The following is a 19773-nucleotide window of genomic DNA, read 5'->3' as shown; positions in this document are numbered from 1 at the left end:
CCCTTGGTCATCTTTGCTTGGTGGGGGTTGAAAGTTTTAATCAGGTCATGCAGCGCATGCTCCAATACTACTTGTTTCTTGCACAGCTGTAACTTGATTTGGGGATTTGGGCTGGATTGGTAGTTCACTGCGCATGTGTGCCAGCTAGGAGCGCTAGCGTTAGAGAGCGCAAGCGCAGTGTTAGCTTGATCACGTGATGGGAGCGGATGGGAGGGCAGGGGCGGAGCTTGGGTGGAGTGGGGGCGGTTTGTTGTGGTCGCCATTTTGCTGGTTGCATTACTGGGTAATCGGGGCCCTGGCACGCCGCGTCCGCAGGATACCTTCCGCCCGTGGGCAGGTTTGAGCTCGGGCTTCCCGAGCAGTTTGAGTCCCCTTACCCGCGCCCTCAGGTAACGATCGGGCGATGGGCGGGGCGGCATTCGCTCATGGGGAGAAGGAGTGATCGGGATCCGCCCTGTCTGCATCGCTGGGAGACTTTGCACGAGGCAGAGGGCGAAGAGGGGGGCGTCAGGCAGGTGCGGGCTGTGCCTGGCTATTCATAGTTGGATTCCTGGAAAGGGCTGAGCCCGAAGGAGCCCTCTTGAGGAGGTTGGGAGGGGGTATCTGGGCCCCACTCCCGCCCTTTGTTTGGGCTCTGTCTCCGCTCCGCCGGCCGCTTCATTGTCGCCTAGCAACAGCTGCTTTGTGTTGTGATTGGCTGAGTTCCTGGCAGCAACGACCAATGATACGGTTGTTGCCATGGGAGGTGCGGCTTGCCAAACTCTCAGTTAGGCCCCGCCTGCCTGGTCTTTACCGTCCGGGGCGGTCCTCCTAGGTTGGGGGGCGGGACGCCAGGGTCCCTGGGGGCGGGTGGCCTCTGAGGGCAGGGCGGGGCCGGCGGTGTGAGGGTTAACCCTCCCCTCCCCCGTCCACCTGCTTTCCCCTCCCCCGCTTGCCCTGAGCTGACCTTAGTCCACTCCTTTCCCCGCCCCTAGCGGCGGCGGTGCACGGCGGCGCCTGTTGTCACCCACCGGGCTGCCTGTCCTGCTTGCCCTCACCACCGCGGGGTTTGCCACCCCGACCGGGCAGGGAACCAGCGGCTGCCTTCTCACCACTACCACCACCATGCTGGCTGCTCGCCCACTCCACTGGGGGCCCCATCGCGCCCCAGCCCCCCGAGGGCCCCGCACCAGCCCTGACCCGGGTAGGGGGTGGGGGCTGGGAGTGACATTCCTAGTGTGGGAGGCCCCTGGGAAAGAGGTGGTTTGTTGGGGGGAGATCAGAGGGAGGAGGGATTCTGGAGTGCAAGACGGGATGGAAAGGATTTGACACGGGCCAAGTGCATTTAAAGGATTTGGTTGTGGCAGACATTGGGAGGAGAGAACCCTCTGATATTTGGGGGTCTGGCTAGGGGGACCTTCTAGGAATAGGTGCAGTTATGCAGTGATCCGGTATAGAAAGGCATAACGAGAACTCTTGGAGGAATGTTAGATGGGGGAGGACAGGGACCCAGAATAGGGGAGAATAGGACGATCACTCTAACCTGTGAGAGAGGAGACTTTCCTTTTTCTTCCAGCAGAAGAAGTGGCCCTTGGCTGGGAAAAAGAAGGTCTTGGAGTAATTTGGGGGAGATCCCTGACATGGCACAGGGGAACTGAAATATGGTATAGGGAGACTACCTGGAGGATAGGAAGACCTGATATCAGGGCTTGGTGTGACATGAAAGAGGTGTGCCCTGGTTGAGAAAACTGTAGCAGTGGGACTTTCATAGAGGTTCAGATAACCTTGTGACCAGGAGGTCCTGAGGACCCCATATAGCTTTAGGGGCCTGCAGAGGATTCTGCTGTGGCCTGGGGATCCCAGAGAACTTAGGTAGTTTGGGGGATCCCCAAAGTTCTCTGGACTGGGAAACACCTAAGAATAGACAGGGTGGAAGGAGTTTTCTATGGTGCCTAAGGAGATCCTGATGTTCAAGGAAGACTATCAGGACAGGGTCTGTGTGAAGCCTGGGGAGCCAGGAAGAATTCTGCTCCAACTCTTTATTTTCTTTCTTCTCTTTTCTGCTCCCCAATCACTGATGCCCTTCTTTTCCTGTCACCGCCCATATCCACTCCTCCCACCCATCTGACTCCCGATCACTTTCTTGTTGTTTGTGCTGCCTCATTGTTTGACCCTCAATTTGTTGCGGGATTCTCTTGTACTCCTTTACCTGCCTGCCCCCTCTGTGTGTTTGTCTCTGGTTGTTCTGTTGCACCCTTTGTCTTCTCCCTGTGTGCCCTGTCTCCTTTCTCATGCCTGTCATTGTCCCATATACCTCCTGTTCCATGTTGTTTCCCCACCTCCTATCTGCTCTCAGGTCTCAGCGGCGGTGGCAGCCGAGGTGCAGGATGCGAGAAGGCGCCCCCCGGCCGGGCTCCCGCTCCAGGTCTCGCACCCCTGCGGCCCTCTGAGCCCACCATGGCCATCCCACCAGGCCATGGGCCCTTCTCTGGCCTCCCGGGGCCCCAGGAGCACATGCAGGTAGGCATGTAGCTGGCTCCTCACTGCATAGGGGTAAGAGGAAACTGGAGAAATTGAAGAGTCTCAAGGCCCAAAGCTACTGTGGTTGCACCGGCCCATCTCTGAGGGACATCACCGGCCTCATAGAAGTATAAAAGTTTTAAACAGAGTCACTTTGGAGAATCTTGGTTCAAATCCTGATGTGGTAGCTGAATTACTTAGGTTCTTCCTACTTTTGTTTTCTGTTCTGTGAATGGGGCCAGTGATGATACGTTCTTTCGAGGTGATTGTCAGGGTTAAACAGGTTGATGAAATACCACATGCATAAAGCACTACTAAAGCACTCCTCAAACACTACTAAAAAGCATACACGTAGGTGTTTGGGGGCTGGATATTTAGCTCAGTGGCATAGGTGCCTGCCTTGCAGCGCACAGTCGTGAGTTCGATCCCTGGGGGGTGGGGAGGGAGAATGGTGCTTGGCGTGAAGCAAATGTTGAACAAGTGTTCACTGCAAAGGACTCCAGAGCACGAGGTAGGGAGGGAAGGTGAGCCTGAAGGGTCTTGGCTTCGGGGTCAAGGTGGCATAGGATAAAGAGTGTTAAGGATAGAGGAGGTGAGGTTTTGAAATGTGGAGCTTGGAGTTAGGTGCGATGAGAAGTCTGCGGTCCTCAGATCCCAGTCCTGGTGCCCTTGGGATAAAGGAACTGGACAGAGGTGCTCAGAGTTGGAGGTGAGAATTGAAAAGGTCCTAGAGGATGAGGGCAAATAGACCTGAGGTTGCTTCATAGGTAAGATTCCCAAAATAGATAGTCTCAGATGGAAGGGTAGGGGAGCAAAGCCTGGTTTCCCATATGGAGGTTAGAAATAAAGATATGGGAAGCCCACAGGGTCTGGGTGAAAGGTCAGGGGTAAATCACTCACTCCATTTACAGGGGAGATCTCCGGTGAGGAGTCACTGTGGGCTAGACCCTGCTCAAGGCACTGGGGGTAAACAAGACAAGGCCTATATCCTTGCCCTTGGGAAGTTTATATTCTCACATAGGATGTGGTCTTGATGAACCAGCAGCCCATTTAATTCTCCCACTGGAGTTCACAGGTAAAGGCTTGTCCTCTTGTCCTTTGACCTGCCCCACAGGTATTGCCTGATGTGCGACTGCTGCCTCGGAGGCTGCCCCTGGCCTTCCGGGATGCAGCCTCAGCCCCGCTGCGCAAGCTCTCCGTGGACCTCATCAAGACCTACAAGCACATCAATGAGGTGGGCAGAGGTGGGGTCCTGGGCTGGGTGCTGAGGTGTCTTGCTGCTGGCCCAGGTCACTCACCAGTCCCTGTGTTCTGGCTGGCCGGCTGGGCAGGTATATTATGCGAAGAAGAAGCGTCGGGCCCAACAGGTGCCACCCCAGGACTCGAGCACCAAGAAGGAGAAAAAGGTCCTAAACCATGGTTACGATGATGACAACCATGACTACATTGTGCGCAGTGGCGAGCGCTGGTTGGAGCGCTACGAGATTGATTCTCTCATAGGCAAAGGCTCCTTTGGCCAGGTGAGAACAACCATCAGTCTGGTCCAGAGATTGAGGAGTACAGGCTCCTACTAACACTGGCCCATATACCTAGGGGCTTAGTAACTTCAAGTGCTGTACTAGGCCACTCTTCCCAGCCTTGTTATTTAGTTTCCCTGTGCTTCAATTTCCTTTTCTGTAAAAGTACAAATACTGTGATCCTTCACATAAAATAACTGTGTTATTTCATGGCTCATATTTACACTAGCACCTGGCTAATGGTGAGCACACAACTGTGTATTAGTAGTGACAGTGTGATTGGTGGGTCTCCCTGCCAGAAGGAGAAGAGCAGTGACTGTCCCCATGCTGCCCCTGCCTCCATTGGTGACCTGCCTTACCCTTGACAGGTGGTGAAAGCTTACGATCATCAGACGCAGGAGCTGGTGGCCATCAAGATTATCAAGAACAAAAAGGCGTTCTTGAACCAGGCCCAGATTGAGCTGCGGCTGCTGGAGTTGATGAACCAGCATGACACGGAGATGAAGTATTACATAGGTGAGGCCTGGGGTGGTGGGCGCCTACTGCAAAGGCCTGGAGCAGAGATAGTCACCCTCAGTTCTGGGAGGGACTGTTTCTTCAGGGCAGGCAGGCACTCACTGGGGCCTCCCTGAGCTACTCATTCTCCTGATTCTTGCACGGTTTTTGCTCATTCACCTGATGTAGGTCAGAAAGTACCAGTGCTCCCAAAGAGCCAGGCTCTGTTGCAAGCACTTTATGTAGATTACCTCACTAAAGCCCCATGAGGAGATTACATGCTCACATGTTGGAGATAAGAAACACAGGCATTCAGTGTTGTCACTTATGTGAGGTGACGTTTGTACTCAGCAGAGCTATAACTGATAAGGTTGTAGACTCTGAAGCCTTGATTCTTAAAGCCATGCCAGTCTTTCTCCTCACTTACACTAACGCTTCTTTGAAAAGGACAGTTTACATCCTTACTGTAATTGGAAAACCAGTGTCCCTTGTCTTTAAATATAACTGAGATAAAGACAGTGTTACAAGATTGAAGTAGCGTGGAAATGTATTGAAGAGCTACTGGAAGCTAACAGAAACTTCTCTTCAGTTTAATTAGGAGATTTGACAGCCTAAAAGAGGGCTTCTTGGGTAAATCAGGTTGGATACCATGTAGAAACATTGTGACTGGGAACCCAGGGGCACACCACACTTTGTTCAGTGTGCAGGTAGTAGAGGTGCTTACCACTGTGTGACTCCAGCCAGCACTGGCCATCTCTGAACCTGTTTCTGTGTTATTTGTTTCTGTCTCCTTTCCCATAGTGCACCTAAAGCGACACTTCATGTTCCGGAACCACCTGTGCCTGGTGTTTGAGCTGCTGTCCTACAACCTGTATGACCTCCTGCGCAACACACACTTCCGCGGTGTCTCACTGAATCTGACCCGGAAGCTGGCCCAGCAGCTCTGCACCGCGCTGCTCTTTCTGGCCACACCTGAGCTCAGCATCATTCACTGCGACCTCAAGCCTGAGAACATCCTCCTCTGCAACCCAAAGCGCAGTGCCATCAAGATTGTGGACTTTGGCAGCTCCTGCCAGCTTGGCCAGAGGGTGCGGCTCAGACTGGGGGCTGGGGGGAGAGCTCACGGTGTGGGTATGGCTAGGTCAGGGTACAATGAGTCCAGGCATTGGGATGGGTGGCTGAGAGATAGCGCTTGACATGGATGCTGCTGGTACGACTGGGAGGGTAAGGCCAGTGGATGGTGGAGGTAGCAGAAGGGCTGAGAGGTAAACTGCCCATTGGGAAGGGTAGAGGTGAGCCTGAGTGGGCAGGGCTGGTTCTGAAGCTCCAGATGTGGGCAGCTGAAGTCGCGTGGGTCCAGCCTGGGGTGCTTCTTTGCTAAGTTGTTTCTGCTGTCCTCTTGAAGTGGGAGGTGGGGAAGCCTTCAGCTTTGCAGGTTCATGTGAGTTGGCATTAAAGTGACACACACTAGAGCTTTGGGAACTGCTACCCGGTGACTGGTGGTGGGCAGAGGGCCAGGGCTAAGAACGGAGTTAGGGTTAGATCAGCCCAGCAAAGACTGTGGAGGCTGATTAATAAGATGGTACAGGAGTTTTAGGAGGGTTAGTGCTAAGGATGTCAGAATGTGGAGTTTTCTTCCCCAGTTAGAAAAAAGGGTCCTCTTAGCTTTTGGGGTAACAGTGGGACCAGTAGAGAGGCTGGGGCCCCTGACTATTGGCCTCTCTTCAGATCTACCAGTATATCCAGAGCCGCTTCTACCGCTCGCCGGAGGTGCTCCTGGGTACGCCCTATGACCTGGCCATTGACATGTGGTCCTTGGGCTGCATCCTGGTGGAGATGCACACTGGAGAGCCCCTGTTCAGTGGCTCCAATGAGGTGCGCCCCCAGGAAGGGCTGTGCTGGAGGTGGAGGGGTGGAGCCTGGCTGGCCGGTGCCCCTGACCACCACCTGCCTGCAGGTGGACCAGATGAGCCGCATCGTGGAGGTGCTGGGCATCCCACCAGCCCCCATGCTGGAGCAGGCACCCAAGGCTCGAAAGTACTTTGAGCGGCTGCCTGGGGGTGGCTGGACCCTACGACGGACAAAGGAACTCAGGAAGGTGCGGCCCCTGTCCCATGCCACTCCTCCCATCCTGGGTGGCCCTCACTTTCACACTTGGGGCTCCCTTGCTCCCTGCTTCCTCTCCCTGTGTCTTTCCCTTTCTTCCTCTTGCCCACGTCTGTCCCTTCATCCCCTGCCCCCTGTTGTCCTTCCCACCCTATGCCTCTTCTTGGCTTCTCTTTCTACTTTCTCTGCTGTGCCTCTGTTTCCCCTTGTGTGTCTCCCTGCCCCTCCTGCCCACTGACGGCCACTCTCTTGCCCCCCCTCCCCCCCTCCCTGCCAGGATTACCAGGGCCCTGGGACACGGCGGCTGCAGGAGGTGCTGGGCGTGCAGACGGGCGGGCCCGGGGGCCGGCGGGCGGGGGAGCCGGGCCACAGCCCCGCCGACTACCTCCGCTTCCAGGACCTGGTGCTGCGCATGCTGGAGTATGAGCCCGCCGCCCGCATCAGCCCTTTGGGGGCTCTGCAGCACGGCTTCTTCCGCCGCACTGCGGACGAGGCCACCAACACAGGCCCGGCAGGCAGCAGTGCCTCCACCTCACCCGCACCCCTCGACACCTGCCCCTCCTCTAGTACCGCCAGCTCCATCTCCAGTTCTGGTGGGTGCCCAGTGCCTAGATGGGTGCAGTGGGGTGGGGGCAGCTCTGTTTGGCCCAGCCTGGGCACCTTGTCCTTGAGTCTCATGGGAGATATGAAACAGCCTAATTATGAACTCCAGAATAAGGTGGGAGGAGAGCCTCCTGTGGTCCTGATGCCATGTCTTGAAACTGGACTCTCAAGTTGTTTTGACACCCAAAACTGAACTCTGAACTTGTATTTCAAAACCGGGCTGGGTTCTTTAGATGTGCTTTGGTTCCAGAGAACAGACTGTGGACCAGGCTTACCTACTTGAAATTCCAGCTACTGCATCTTATTTGTGGCCTCTTTTTTTTCCCCTGGCACTTCAGGAGGCTCCAGTGGCTCCTCCAGTGACAACCAGACCTACCGCTACAGCAACCGATATTGTGGGGGCCCTGGGCCCCCCATCACTGACTGTGAGATGAACAGCCCCCAGGTACTGGGGCTTTGAAGGCTTTGAAGAAGTGGTGGGGATCCTGGGGTTTTAGGACTGAGTCTTCTTTACCCATTGCACCTTTGCTTTTTTTAGGTCCCATCCTCCCAGCTGCTGCGCCCCTGGGCAGGGGGTGATGTGCCTCACAAGACACATCAAGCCCCTACCTCTGCCTCATCACTGCCGGGGACCGGGGCCCAGTTACCCCCCCAGCCCCGATGCCTTGGCCGTCCCCCATCACCAACCTCACCACCACCCCCGGAGCTGATGGATGTGAGCCTGGTGGGCGGCCCTCCGGACTGCTCCCCACCTCACCCAGCGCCTGCCCCCCAGCACCCGGCTGCATCAGCCCTCCGGACTCGGATGACAGGAGGTCGTCCACCTCTCCCACCCCCTGATGACCCTACCGCTCTGGGGCCTCGCTTGGGCCTCCGTGGTGTACCCCAGAGCACAGCAGCCAGCTCATGACCCTGCCCTCTCCCTAGGGCCCCTCCTGAAGCCATACCCCCTCCCCATCTGGGGGCCCTGGGCTCCCATCCTCATCTTTCCCCTTGACTGGAATTGCTGCTACCCAGCTGGGGTGGGTGAGGCCTGCACTGATTGGGCCCGGGGCAAGGGGTCAAGGAGAGGGATTTGGCCACACTCCCCACTTAAGGACTGGACCCTTGGCCCCCTCTCCCATTGTTTTCTATTTATTGTACCAAAGACAGTGGTGGTCTGGTGGAGGGGAGACTCCCCTTACCCTAGGGCCCTAGGAGGGGGTGGGGGCAGGTGGGGGAGATGGCCTTGCTCCTCCTCGCTGTACCCCCCAGTAAAGAGCTTTCTCACATGCCTGCCTGAGCGTTTGCAGGGCCTTGGTCCCCTCACCCGACCCTCAGAGGCATGGTGGGGCAAGGGTTTGGGGAAGGGGATGCCAGATGATCTCTGGTGTGGATACATCCCTTCTGGAGAAGTTATGGCTGTTGATGGAGCATGGGCCTGCAGGAGTTCTGGGGCTAAAGCATCCTGCACAGAATCCTGGCCCGTATTTGCCTTTTCCAGGGTAAACAGATTATAAAGGAGTAAATGCCCCCCTTCTGGCCTGTCTCTGGGAAGCACCATGTACTGCCCTTGTAAGTCGGGGCTCCCAGAATCTGCACAGGAGCAATTTCTTGTGCCAGGCAGGGTTCTGGGTGCACGCTGCAGGCCTTGTTTGTACCATCAGGGAAACAGGCAAGCAGTGGGTAGACTTAATCCACACGTTTGGTTCCATCCTTTGGAATCATTGCGGAGCAAAGCGTTTTGAGTCTCAGGCAAAAAGATACTCCCTGGGTTCCAGGTAAGTGGTCTTACTTCCATGGCAGTTTGGAAATTTCTATCTCCCAATCGGCCAATCAAGAACCGCTTGGTTCAAAGGGTAGGTTATCACACCATTGGGGCGCGGCGATTTCTGGGAAATGGAGTTCTACGTGGCAATTTCTTTACTCGCTTTTGATGGTGAACTACAAAGACCAGAATTCTTTTCGCTCATACGTTTGGGGGGGGTTTCGGGTAGCCAATCAGGAGTCGAAGGAAGGGAAAGCCGGACGTCGCAGGCGGATCAGTAGAGGTAGAGAAGGCCATGATTGGATGGTTTGGGCTGTGTACTGCTCACTTGCTTAGTTTTGCCTGGTGTGCGAAAGGTGGGCTTCTGGGCTAAGCGGACAGAGCGCACAAGTTAGAAGTGTGCAATTCCAGAGAAGGTGGTGGCGCAGAGAACTGATGTGGCTGCGTTGTGCGCGACACGGCTGCTTGGTATGTCTGTGCAGGCTTTTAAGAAGCTCGTTTTAGTAGTGGATACAGGTTAGGACCCAGGCGACGGATCTGTACCTGTTGACTTACGGGAGGCAGCTTGAGATGCGGTGGGAATGGTGGGAATGCGGGAAAAACGGATAGGGAGAGCGTCCTGAAAGGGTAGGTGCTCTCATAGCTGAGATCTGGAAGCGAAAAGGATATACTGGGGATGATGGTGGAATGGCATGTGCAGAAACAGCATGCAAAAAGGCCGGTATTTTGTGAGCTGCAGGTGACTGTATGGTCTTGGAGATAATTTTGAAAATTCTGAATAGATTCCATTGTGGCAGATTTTCTTGGTTAATTAGGTTGCTGGACTTTGTCCTGAAAGCAATGAGGAGCCATAAGAGGATTTCAGGAAGGTAAGGGACATATCCCTGTTTCCTGCAATGTGAGAATGGGTAAAGAAATTGGGGTGTGATGGCTGTAGCATATTCCTAGCCAAGAGATACCACGGGTAAATTAGGGTTGGGCCATGCTAAGGAGTGCAGGAGAGGGAGGGTAGGTTGACAGGATGTGTGTGGAGGGGAAGGTAGAGGATGGGAAAGGAACCATTCCTGTGCATGGAACAGTATTCACCTTCTAACATCGTAGATTCTCTGTAAAATTTTTTTTTGTTTTGTGGCTCTAGGGCTTAAACCCAAGCCTTTGTGCATGCTGGGTAAGCGCTCAACCACTGTCACACCCCCATCTGCTTCAGTAAAAATATTTTGGATGAATAGCACTAGGAGAGAGGTACTATTATGATCTCTCTTTTGTAGATGAGGACCCTGAAGGCAGAAGTGATTCAGTAACTTGCTCAAGAGATCATACAGTTACCCGTAGAAAATGGGCTCAAGGGTGTGTGTGTGTGTGTGTGTGTGTGTGTGTGTGTGTGTTTGAGAACTTTACAGGGTGCAAGATAGCCTAGAAGCACCATCAGAGGCCAGATTATATAGATCCTGTAGGCACAGAAGTGTAGATCTCACATTTCTGTTTCCAGCCCAGGACTTCTCCCCTGAGTTCCTGACTGACTGCCTAATTAATACCTCTTTGTTTATCTCCAGAGTAATCTGGATCACACTGAACTACAGTGGCAGACTCCGCAATGGTCTTCTGTTCTCACCCTTCCTGCCACAATCTGTTCCTCACATGCAGCTAGAGGGACTCTAAAAACGTTTGCATCAGGTCTTATCCTTCGATACTTAGAACCCTTCCATAGCTCCATCTCATTTAAGTTAAAAGCCAGAATCTTATCCATGGCCTACAAGGCTTTGCACAGTCTGTCTTTCTCATGATCTGACATCAACTATCCTTGTTCATTGTGCTCCGGACACACTGACCTCGGTGCCTTTGCACTTGCTGTTTCATTTTCCTTGGAACACTCATGTCTCAGATAATGCCAGATTCATTCCTGCATCCGTTTTAAGTCTTTACTCAGATATCACTTTTTCATAGGAATTTTTCCTCACCATCTTTCTAAAATTATAACATTACCATCCATATCTACTTTTTCTTCTTGAACTTTTTCTTTGTGTTAATCATATCACTGTTAATACAGTTTGTCTCGTTTATTTTCCCCCTACCCTAGAGAGTATCAGCTTCACAAGGTCAGCTTTTGTCTACTTCATGCTTTATCTGCAACACCTAGGAGTGCTTGGCACAGTAGGACATTAACTTTATCAGATGAATAGTTTCAGAGCATGGAATTGGATTCCAGCATCCTGAGGACTCTGCACATCCCCTGCCTGTATACCTTAAGCTGTTCTGAGGGCTCAAGACAATTAACAGATACTTCATCCTACCTCTGCTTTATGCTCAGTGTTGAGAACACAACAGTTTTCCCATCCAAAGAACTCATTCTCAGCAGTGAGGGTTCAGAAGGTCAAATAATTTACACAAATGTGGAATTACAAAGAATGGCAGAGAGTGCTATATAAGCATTGATAGGAAATCTAATCTGGATCCAAGGAAGAGGTTTGAGGCCAAAAAGGAGTTGACATTAACTCCATCAAAGAGTGTGTGATACTTAGAACCCAGAAGTTGAGGTGAATCAAGAGGCCAGACCATGTTGATCCTACGAGGAATGTGAGTTCTTGCTGCTTGTGTAGTGGGAAGTTGTAGGGTAACTTTTAAAGTATAGCACTGAAAAAGAACCCAGTGAGTTCAGTATTTCAAAAGATTTCTCTGAACGTTGTGCTATTTTAGTTGGTGTGCCAGGCATGGGAGTGATACCATCTTGGGTATCCTAACCCAACAGCCATCTTATACTCTCTGGAGTAGAGACAAACCATCCTAAGGTCTCTCATCTCTCATCCTCCTGAATTTTGCCAGGACTACAGAATCATAAGCAAATACTTAGCTGCTATCTACAGGACTGTGTTTTAGGATGATTTGTTAAGCATCAGTAGCTAATAAAAATAAGTTAATATTTTTTCAGATCTTACCACTTTATATATTAGCTTATTGAATCCTCAAAGCCACTCTAAGTGGCACTGTTATTATTCCCATTCTACAGATGGGAAAGTGAAAGGGAAGAGACAGAGAAAGTTGACAAAGTACTAGCAAGGTACCTGGCCCGTGCTACACCTGAATATGTAATATTTATTATCAGCATCGGAATTTTCATCATTGTTACAGAAGTGGTGGCCAGATGAATACTAGCATTTTGAACTCACTGCGAATGGTGTGGCTACAGGCCATTTTCTTGGAAGGACTAGTAGAGGCAGAAAGGCATCAGCGCCTTGTGATACTAATGGAGTGTCAGACCAAGCCTGAGCTTGAGCGACTTACTCCTAGACTTTCTCATGAGGGACCCATTATATCTGTGCCATTTAAGTCACATTGAATAAGCTCACTATTACTTGGAACCCTAAACATCTTAACTGGTCCCAGCTCGTCTTTGTGTGCCTGAACGTGTCTGTGCGTTCATGTGTGTCTGTGTGGTGTTGGGGATGAAAAACCAAACAACTTACACATCTGGGCAAGTGCTGTGTCACTGAGCTCTGTCACCAACCCTCCTGGGTCTTCATTCACTTGTTTTCTGATTCATTAGATATTGGGTGCTTATTGTGTGCCAAACACTGTTTAAGGTACTGGTGTTATAACAGCAAGCAAGACCTTCAAAAACTCTACACTCATGAAGCCTACTTTCAGTGGGCAAGGTGATGCTTAGTATCAGTGAAAAGAGTTATGATATTTGAGGATTGGCAGGATAGAGGGATAAGAGGGCTATTTTAAGGGATGGGTTAAAGATGTGTTTGAGGAAACTCTTAGCAGAAGACCTGACCAAAAGATAAGAAGCCAGTTCTACAAATCTTTTGAGACGAGACGTTGGCTGGGGGTGGGGAATCCCAGCATGTTCAAAGGTTCTGGGACATAGAGTGTTTTAGAGGAGTAGAAAGGCCTGAATTAGACCAGAATAAATAACGTGGAAGGGAAGGGGAAAAGGGCAGGGTCACATGGTGCCTAATATGCCAGGTAAGGACTTGATATTGGTGCTGAGTGGCATGGGAAGCAGTCGGGCTTTTTGGCTGAAGCGATGTGATCTAAGGTTCTCCCTCTGGTTGCTAGGTGCATGCCAGTAGGACTCCAATGGAGAGAGATGCTGCGGGCTTGGCCAAGGTGGTAGCAAAAGATGTGGTCAGATGTTGGATCTAATTTGAGGGAGAATTCCCAGGCCTAGGCTGTTGGTGTGGAATGGGAAAGAGGAGTCCAGGGCAACTGGTAACTGTGTGGAGAAGAGTAATGCAGGAGGGACTCACCATGCAAGTGGGGTCTGAGCTTGGGGGTAGCTGGCGTGCTTGTGGCATGTTTCTTTGAGCCTTAGATTTGCAGATTTGTGAAAGGCCAGGCTGAGCTCACATAAGGGAGAAGGTGTAGATGGAAATGAGATTTGAGAATGAGAGCTGGAAGGCACAGGAAGAGGTGGGAGCTGTGTCCCTGATGAGAGCTGGCTGTGTGTGGATGAAGGCTGGGCAGGAGTGTGTGGAGCTGTTGGAGCCTGGGTAAATTCTGAATGCAGGACCCACAGTGGGTCGACTGGGAGTAGTGACAGGAGGAAATGCAAAACAGCCTCATGAGAATGTAACAGTCAGAACATAGGTTGTGGATCCTTGGCTTTCTCGGCTGTTCCTGGGGCTCTGTGGCCTCCCCTTTGCTTTGCTGACCCTGGGGGAACTGTCGCCCCGACCCTGTGTGACCTTCCAGTTTTGCTCCCCATTTCCAGAAGCTGAATGGCTGGAGGTTTCCTGCTCTGATACCTGGATGCTGTGAAGGGCTGTAGCCTGGGCAGGCACCCAAATATTTATAGTTGCAATGTGTTTGTGAGAGTGGGTGTGCTAGGGGAGGGAACGTGGATGTGTGTAGTACGGTGCGGGGGTCTGACCTCTTTCCGTGGATGTGCGGTGGGTGTGCGCAGTGGGCCATCTGTGTTGCCTCAGGTGTGTCTGGATTGATCCGTGCTGTAGAGGGCACTAGGAAGGCTCTGAGAAGAGTCAGAGGTCAGGCTGAGAGTATCCCTGGCCTGCTTCCACCTGCCTGTTGGTGTTCCCAGTGCAGTCATGGAGACGTGTTACTGGCCACAGAGCAGCCAGCCACTGCCCTCAAAGTGCACAGCACAGTGGGACACTGTGTTCCAGCAGTGGTCAGCAGTCACAACAGGGATGGGGAGGCCTGGACAAAGGGGTTGGGACAGGATAGGGCACCCCAGGTGCTGTGGAACCCAGAGCTGATACCTCACCCCAGCCTGAGGTGTCAGAAAAGCCTGTCTGGAAGAGAGGACATGTGAGATGAGTGCTCGGGAGTCAAATAAAGGGCGTTTTATGAAGCCTGCTGGTGACTGCTGGTAGCCAAGTGAGTAGAGACTAGAAATGGTTTTCGAGCCTTTTTTGTTCTTAGTGATTTTAAATTTGCAGAAAAGCTGCAGAGGCTTCCCATCTACCTAACACTCGCTTCCCATAATGTTAGCCTCTCGTACAATTATGGTATGACACATCTGTCAAAGCCAAGAAATTAACACTGATTAGTATTTTATTAAACTCCAGACTTAATTGACATTTCTCTCGTTTTTCCACTAATGTTCTCTTTCTGTTCCAGGATCCAAACCAGGATACCATGTTGCATTTATTCACCATGTCTCCTTGATCTCCTCCAATCTGTGACAGTGTCTCACTCTTATCTTGTTTTTCATTACTTGCAGTTTGAAGGAATGCTGGTCAGGTATTTTGCAGACATTCCTCCTATCTGGGTTTGTCTGATTTTTTTTTTTTTTTTTAATTCGTTAGATTGCGATTCAAGGCTTTGGGAAGAATGCTTACTGAGATGATATTAATTTTGATCCCTCATTAATGTGGGGTCTGTAGGCTTCTTAACTGTGATACTGTTATTTTTCCTTTTCCCTTCTCTATTCATTGGAGGCAAGTTGCTAAATTCAGCCCACACTCAAAAGGAAGAATACTAAGTTCCAGTTCCTGGAGAGAAAAATATCAAAAGAACTTGTCTCCGTTTGTTAAAACTACTATGACGTATCGGTGTTTTCTGTTGCTGCTGTTGCTATCATATCTGATATGGGTAATGTATAAAGAAGACACTTACTGTTTTAGTTCACAGTTTTGGAGACTGAGAGCCCAAGATTGGGTGGCCCCATTTGTTTGGCAGGGCAGCAGCATCATGGCATGAGTGTGTGAGAGCAGGAAGCTGGTGAGTGGGCAGGGCCAGGCTTGCTTTTTAAAAACTCACAGGGAAATGAGTGAGGTTCCTACGAGAACTATTTGCCTCTTGAGGGGATGCCCTGGTGACCTAATGACCACCACTAAGTATTCCCTGAAAGGTTCCACCACCTCTCACATTGCCTTCAACACACACATTTGAGGGACATATTTAACTTTACCCAAACCATAACACACAGTGATGAATAAAAAGGGGGGAGCACTTTGAGTCTGTGGAAATATCCTGTTTCTCCTTAATGGCTCACCCACTAATTTTAGCATTCATCAGTGGATCTTGCATATAGCAGTTATTACTCCAGTATTCTAAGATAACTTCCTACTTCCCTCTTGCTTTAACATTTGCTATTTTTAATTCTATATGGAATATTTTCATCTTCTGTGTGTTTCACTTAAACGATCATTAATATTAGCATGGACTCATGGATATTTATTCTGTGTTTCCAGGATAAGCCAATATTATGGTAAGCCCCTTGCTCTCTAGCACCCTGGTTGTTTTAGCTTTATTAGGGCTGTTTCAGACTGGCACTGGTTTTGTTTGTTTGTTTGTTTGTTTTTAGATAGGGTCTTGCTCTGTAATTCAAACTGGCTTTGAACTCACTGTGTAACCCAGGCTGGCCTCAAACTCATGACAATCCTCCTGGCTCAGGCTCCCAAGAGTGAGGATCATGGGCATGCACCACCATGCCTGGCTCCTGTGTTCTTTTTTTTGTTGTTGTTCTTTTGTTTCTTACGCACCTTATTCTATCACTTCAAGATGTCCCAGGCTCGTGTTGGATTTTCCCTGTTCTGAGCCTGTAATTGGCAGTTTCTCCAGGGAGGACTGGCTCATTTATAGTGGAATGGTATTGGAAACTGAGGTCTTGGGCCGGCAGTTTAGCTCAGCAGCATAAGTGCCTGTCTGGCAACTTGGAGGTAGTGAGTTCAATCCCTGGTACCAAAAAACCCAAAACCAAAACCAAAACGATCTAGGCACAGGTGTGCTCATTGTTACTGGAATGTCACTGTTTCTTATCTTCAGCTGGCAGAGCTAGGGACTCTAAGCCCCTGTGTGTGTGTGTGTGTGTGTGTGTGTGTGTGTGTGTGTAAAATAAGCATGATCCAGGTGTGGTGGCCCATGCCTTTAATCCCAGCTGTTGGGAGGTAGACACAGGAGGACTGCACATTTGAGGCTACCCTGAGCAATGTAGCAAGACCCTGCTTCAGAATAAAAAGCACTCAGTGGTAGAGCACTTGCCTAGAGGCCCTAGGTTCACTCTCCAGTGCCATAAAAAATAATAATAGTGAAAATAGCCAGGGATTTGGCTCAGTAGTGTAGGCGCGAGGTCATGAGTTCAATCTCCAGTACAAAAAAAAAAAAAAATGCGCATGGATTCATACTGGTATCAGACTCTGGCCCACCCCTGGAGGCCTCTTTCTCCTCTCCTCCTGCTCTCTATAACATCTTTCTTTGACTGTGAGAGGCCTGGCATAGCGGGTGCTATTTCGTCATCTTACTGGTCATCTTGGTGAGACTTGGAGGTCCCTGCCTCCAAAAAACACACTGAACTCACACACCTGTGACTGCTGTCCCCATGCACTTTTGGGGTTTGCTTCTTTGCATAGCAATTCCTGTGTTTTTACTGATCTCTTATGTATGGGAGTTCTGTTATTTCTCCACTATCATTACCATCTTGCTCTCTTCTGTAGAGTGTTTCTTGTCTCTGTGCTGCTGTCACCCTCTCTGTCCTCAGAGCCCCAGATCTGGGAGGTCCTGACGCCTGTTGAACACCCATCCCCAACTCCAGTGGTCCTTGGGCTCCTAACATGCACCGTGACCCGAATCCAGTGCGTTCCTCCTCTCAGCCCCTGTCTTGGGTGGGCCTCCCTACACTCTAGGCTGCACCCTGGATGTCCCCCTTCCCATTTCTGCCCCCGCGCAGCCCATTAACCCTCATGGTGTATCCACCAGGACTCTGGACATTTCTTGACCCTGCTGTCTTCCTTCTGTCTATTGCTTGACCTTGTTTCAGCCTGGTCTCCTCTCTGGCTTCCTAGCCCTCACTTAACAGTCCAAGTAAGCCCCTGGTAGGAGAAAAATAAGAAGCTCCACTGTGGTTTTTAAGAGGAAAAAACGTTCAGGACCTGCTTTATTACTGTAAAAATCCCACAGCGGTAGGAAAAGAACAGAAGCATATTTCTCTGTGCACCGTAAGCCCGGATGAGCTTTCAGGGAGCACTTGTAAGTGTCCTTTTGAATCACATCCACTGAGGGAGTCGGCTGTTAGCAGTTTCCTTAGTTATTGTCATAAACATGAAGTATACAGTCTCCATGCCTCTCACAAGCATCTGGCACAGCTGAGTTGTGTGAAAGGCTTCAGTGTGGTAAGAGGAAGGTGGTTAGTCTGTTGCATCAGGGGAGTGGCTGTCTTTACTCTGGAGTGAGTTCAGGGTCCAGGAAGTATCAATGTCCCTGCTTTTTGACGTCTTGCAGTTTGAAATCTGGTGAGCACGTGTTTTAAGAGTAACTGCTGACGTTTACCTAAAGGCCTCTTTGTGTTGGGCCCTGTGCTAGGTCCTTTCGTGCACTGATTCACTAATCTTACTTTGTTGGTACTGGTGCTGGGGGTGGAGCCCAGGCCCTTGAGCACATGCTCAGCACACACCACCACACAGCTACACCTTGTCCCTAATTCTGCAGCCTTGATACAGCCCTTAAGAGAGAGCTACTGTGATTTCCCCAGTTTCCCAGTGAGGCTTCAGGTTCATAGTTAGAAAGTGGTCATGGCAAGATTTAAATCCTGGAGTCTTGGTTCTATCATGAGTGCAATTAGTCATTTTTGTGGTTGTCGTTTGTTTCTTGAGACAGGGTCTTGCTATGTAGTCCAGGCTGGCTTCAAACTCATGGTGATCCCTCTGCCTCAGCCTCCCAAATGCTGGGATTATAGGCATGCATACCGCACCCATCTCTGGACTCCATTCTTAAAGGAAGAATTCTATTTCCGATCTTGTGGTTTATTCTTTTAGGTAGGGTTTAAATTTTTTCAACAATTAAAAACCTTTTCACTTTCTCCAGTTATTTGTAAAGAACAATACTTTTAACTTTGTTTTTAAGAAAATTTCAAACATACACAAAAATAATCTTTTTTTTTTTTTTTTTTTGTCTTTTTCCTTTTTATCGGTACTGGGGATTGAACTCACAACCGCCTGCTTGCAAGGCAGGTACTTGTGCCGCTGAGCTAAATCCCCAGCCCCCCAAAATAAGTAATCTTAATGTGCTCCCAGGTACCCATCACCCACCACAACCATTAACAGCATGTGGCCATTCTTGTTTTTTCCATATCCTGTCCATTCTCTCCCCTGCTTTTTATCTTAAAGCAAATTCCGATTTTTAAAATGATGTTTCTAGAAGAAAACCCACAATTCCTTGGCCTGTCCTTCCCGTCCGGGCCAAGTGACCACCTTCCTGGTTCTTGTTCCCTTTCTCCTGGTTTTCCAAATGCAGCGAGGCTGGGTAGTGTGAAGTTGTCACTGCAGCTCTGTCTCTGGCTTATTTCCTGTAACCTTATACTCCAGGTGCTTTCCTGCTGGGGGGGGGGTGGGTGCTGAAAGCGATCTGATCCTTCTTAGTGACCATGGACAGGCTGGGGTTGCTTGGCAATACTGCCCTGCCATAGGACATTTAATCTGCTTGTGGCTTTCTGCCATGGTTGTGGCCTCTTCCCTTTTTGGGTTATTTTCTGGATCCCTGTCCACTCAAGCCAGGTCAAGCCTCCCTCGATACTCCTTGCACACTGCAACTTCATGTTTTGCGTGTGGCATCTGCTGCAGTCAAAATAGAACACTAACTTGGGAACTTGTTTACCAATTGCCTGCTGGGAGCCTTATGAGGCAGGTCTGTCTTCCCCATGCTGTGTCCCCAGCATCAGCTGGCACAGGACCTGGCACTGAGTAGGTGCTCGGAAACCATGTGTGAATGAATCAACACAAAGCTCAAAAGCTGGGCGTTTACTATGAGAGCAATAGAAAGTGTTTTAAGCAAAACGACCCATTTTTTTCAGTCTTTAATGTGCATCTGAATCTCCTGGGGCCTTGTTAAAATGCGAGCTCTGCTTCAGCCGGCCCAGGCCTGGCATGGGCCTGGGAGCCTGCACTTCTAACAAGCTCCCAGGCGCCACCAGGGCGTTGGGTAGCGAGGGTCTCTCTGCTGATCAGTGCAGCAGCCACAGCCACCTGTGGTTGTCGAGCATTTGAAATGCGGCTCGTGTGAACTGAGATGTATTTTAAATGTACAATGCCCACCAGATCTGAAAGACTCAGTACAAAAAACTTTTATATTGGTCACATGTTGATACAGTAATATTTTTGGATACCTTGGATTAAATAAAATATATTATTGAAATTAACTTCAACTGTTTCCTTTTTTAAAAACATGGCTACTGGAAAATTGAAAGTTAAACCTGCAGCTCACATTTATGGCTCCCCGTGCTTTTATTGATCGTCCAGGACACTTCAGACTCTGTCACCAGCAGCATGTGTCACACACACTTTGTCTCCTCTTCCTTCCCACAACTAATTCCAGTTATTTTGGGCCCCCCAGGGTGGGTCAGGCACC

General features: G+C 50.4%; 1 protein-coding gene across 4 annotated transcripts; it reads left to right on the top strand.

Annotated features, from left to right (window-relative positions):
• The first annotated feature begins 206 nt into the window (after window positions 1-206).
• Dyrk1b (dual specificity tyrosine phosphorylation regulated kinase 1B) lies at window positions 207-19564 on the top strand. 4 transcript variants are annotated; one of them, XM_063252742.1, is made up of 12 exons: window positions 413-1183; window positions 2336-2499; window positions 3614-3733; window positions 3831-4019; window positions 4385-4532; window positions 5313-5599; window positions 6240-6386; window positions 6469-6609; window positions 6895-6930; window positions 7015-7210; window positions 7559-7665; window positions 7759-8491. In XM_063252742.1, exons 1-12 carry the CDS (start codon window positions 1105-1107, stop codon window positions 8128-8130), a joined length of 1986 nt encoding a protein of 661 aa, XP_063108812.1. In that variant the 5' UTR covers window positions 413-1104; the 3' UTR covers window positions 8131-8491. The 4 variants fall into 4 exon arrangements, with proteins under 4 accessions (XP_063108814.1, XP_063108812.1, XP_063108811.1 ...); XM_063252744.1 differs by lacking the exon at window positions 413-1183 and adding an exon at window positions 207-389 and having other exon boundaries at window positions 6895-7210; XM_063252741.1 differs by having other exon boundaries at window positions 6895-7210; window positions 7759-19564.
• Window positions 19565-19773: the final 209 nt, after the last annotated feature.

The sequence above is a fragment of the Cavia porcellus genome, unplaced genomic scaffold (assembly GCF_034190915.1).
Source record: "Cavia porcellus strain 051 isolate PalLab524CR breed Dunkin Hartley unplaced genomic scaffold, mCavPor4.1 scaffold_7, whole genome shotgun sequence".
In the NCBI taxonomy this organism is placed as follows: Eukaryota; Metazoa; Chordata; class Mammalia; order Rodentia; family Caviidae; genus Cavia; species Cavia porcellus.
This window is presented reverse-complemented; position numbering and strand designations above follow the sequence as displayed.

Coding starts and splice junctions, on each gene's coding strand:
- Dyrk1b (XM_063252741.1), top strand. CDS start 1,105: ATGCTGGCTGCTCGCCCACTCCACTGGGGGCCCCATCGCGCCCCAGCC. Junction 4,020..4,384: donor GCAAAGGCTCCTTTGGCCAG/GTGAGAACAACC, acceptor TACCCTTGACAG/GTGGTGAAAGCTTACGATCA. Junction 4,533..5,312: donor GGAGATGAAGTATTACATAG/GTGAGGCCTGGG, acceptor CCTTTCCCATAG/TGCACCTAAAGCGACACTTC.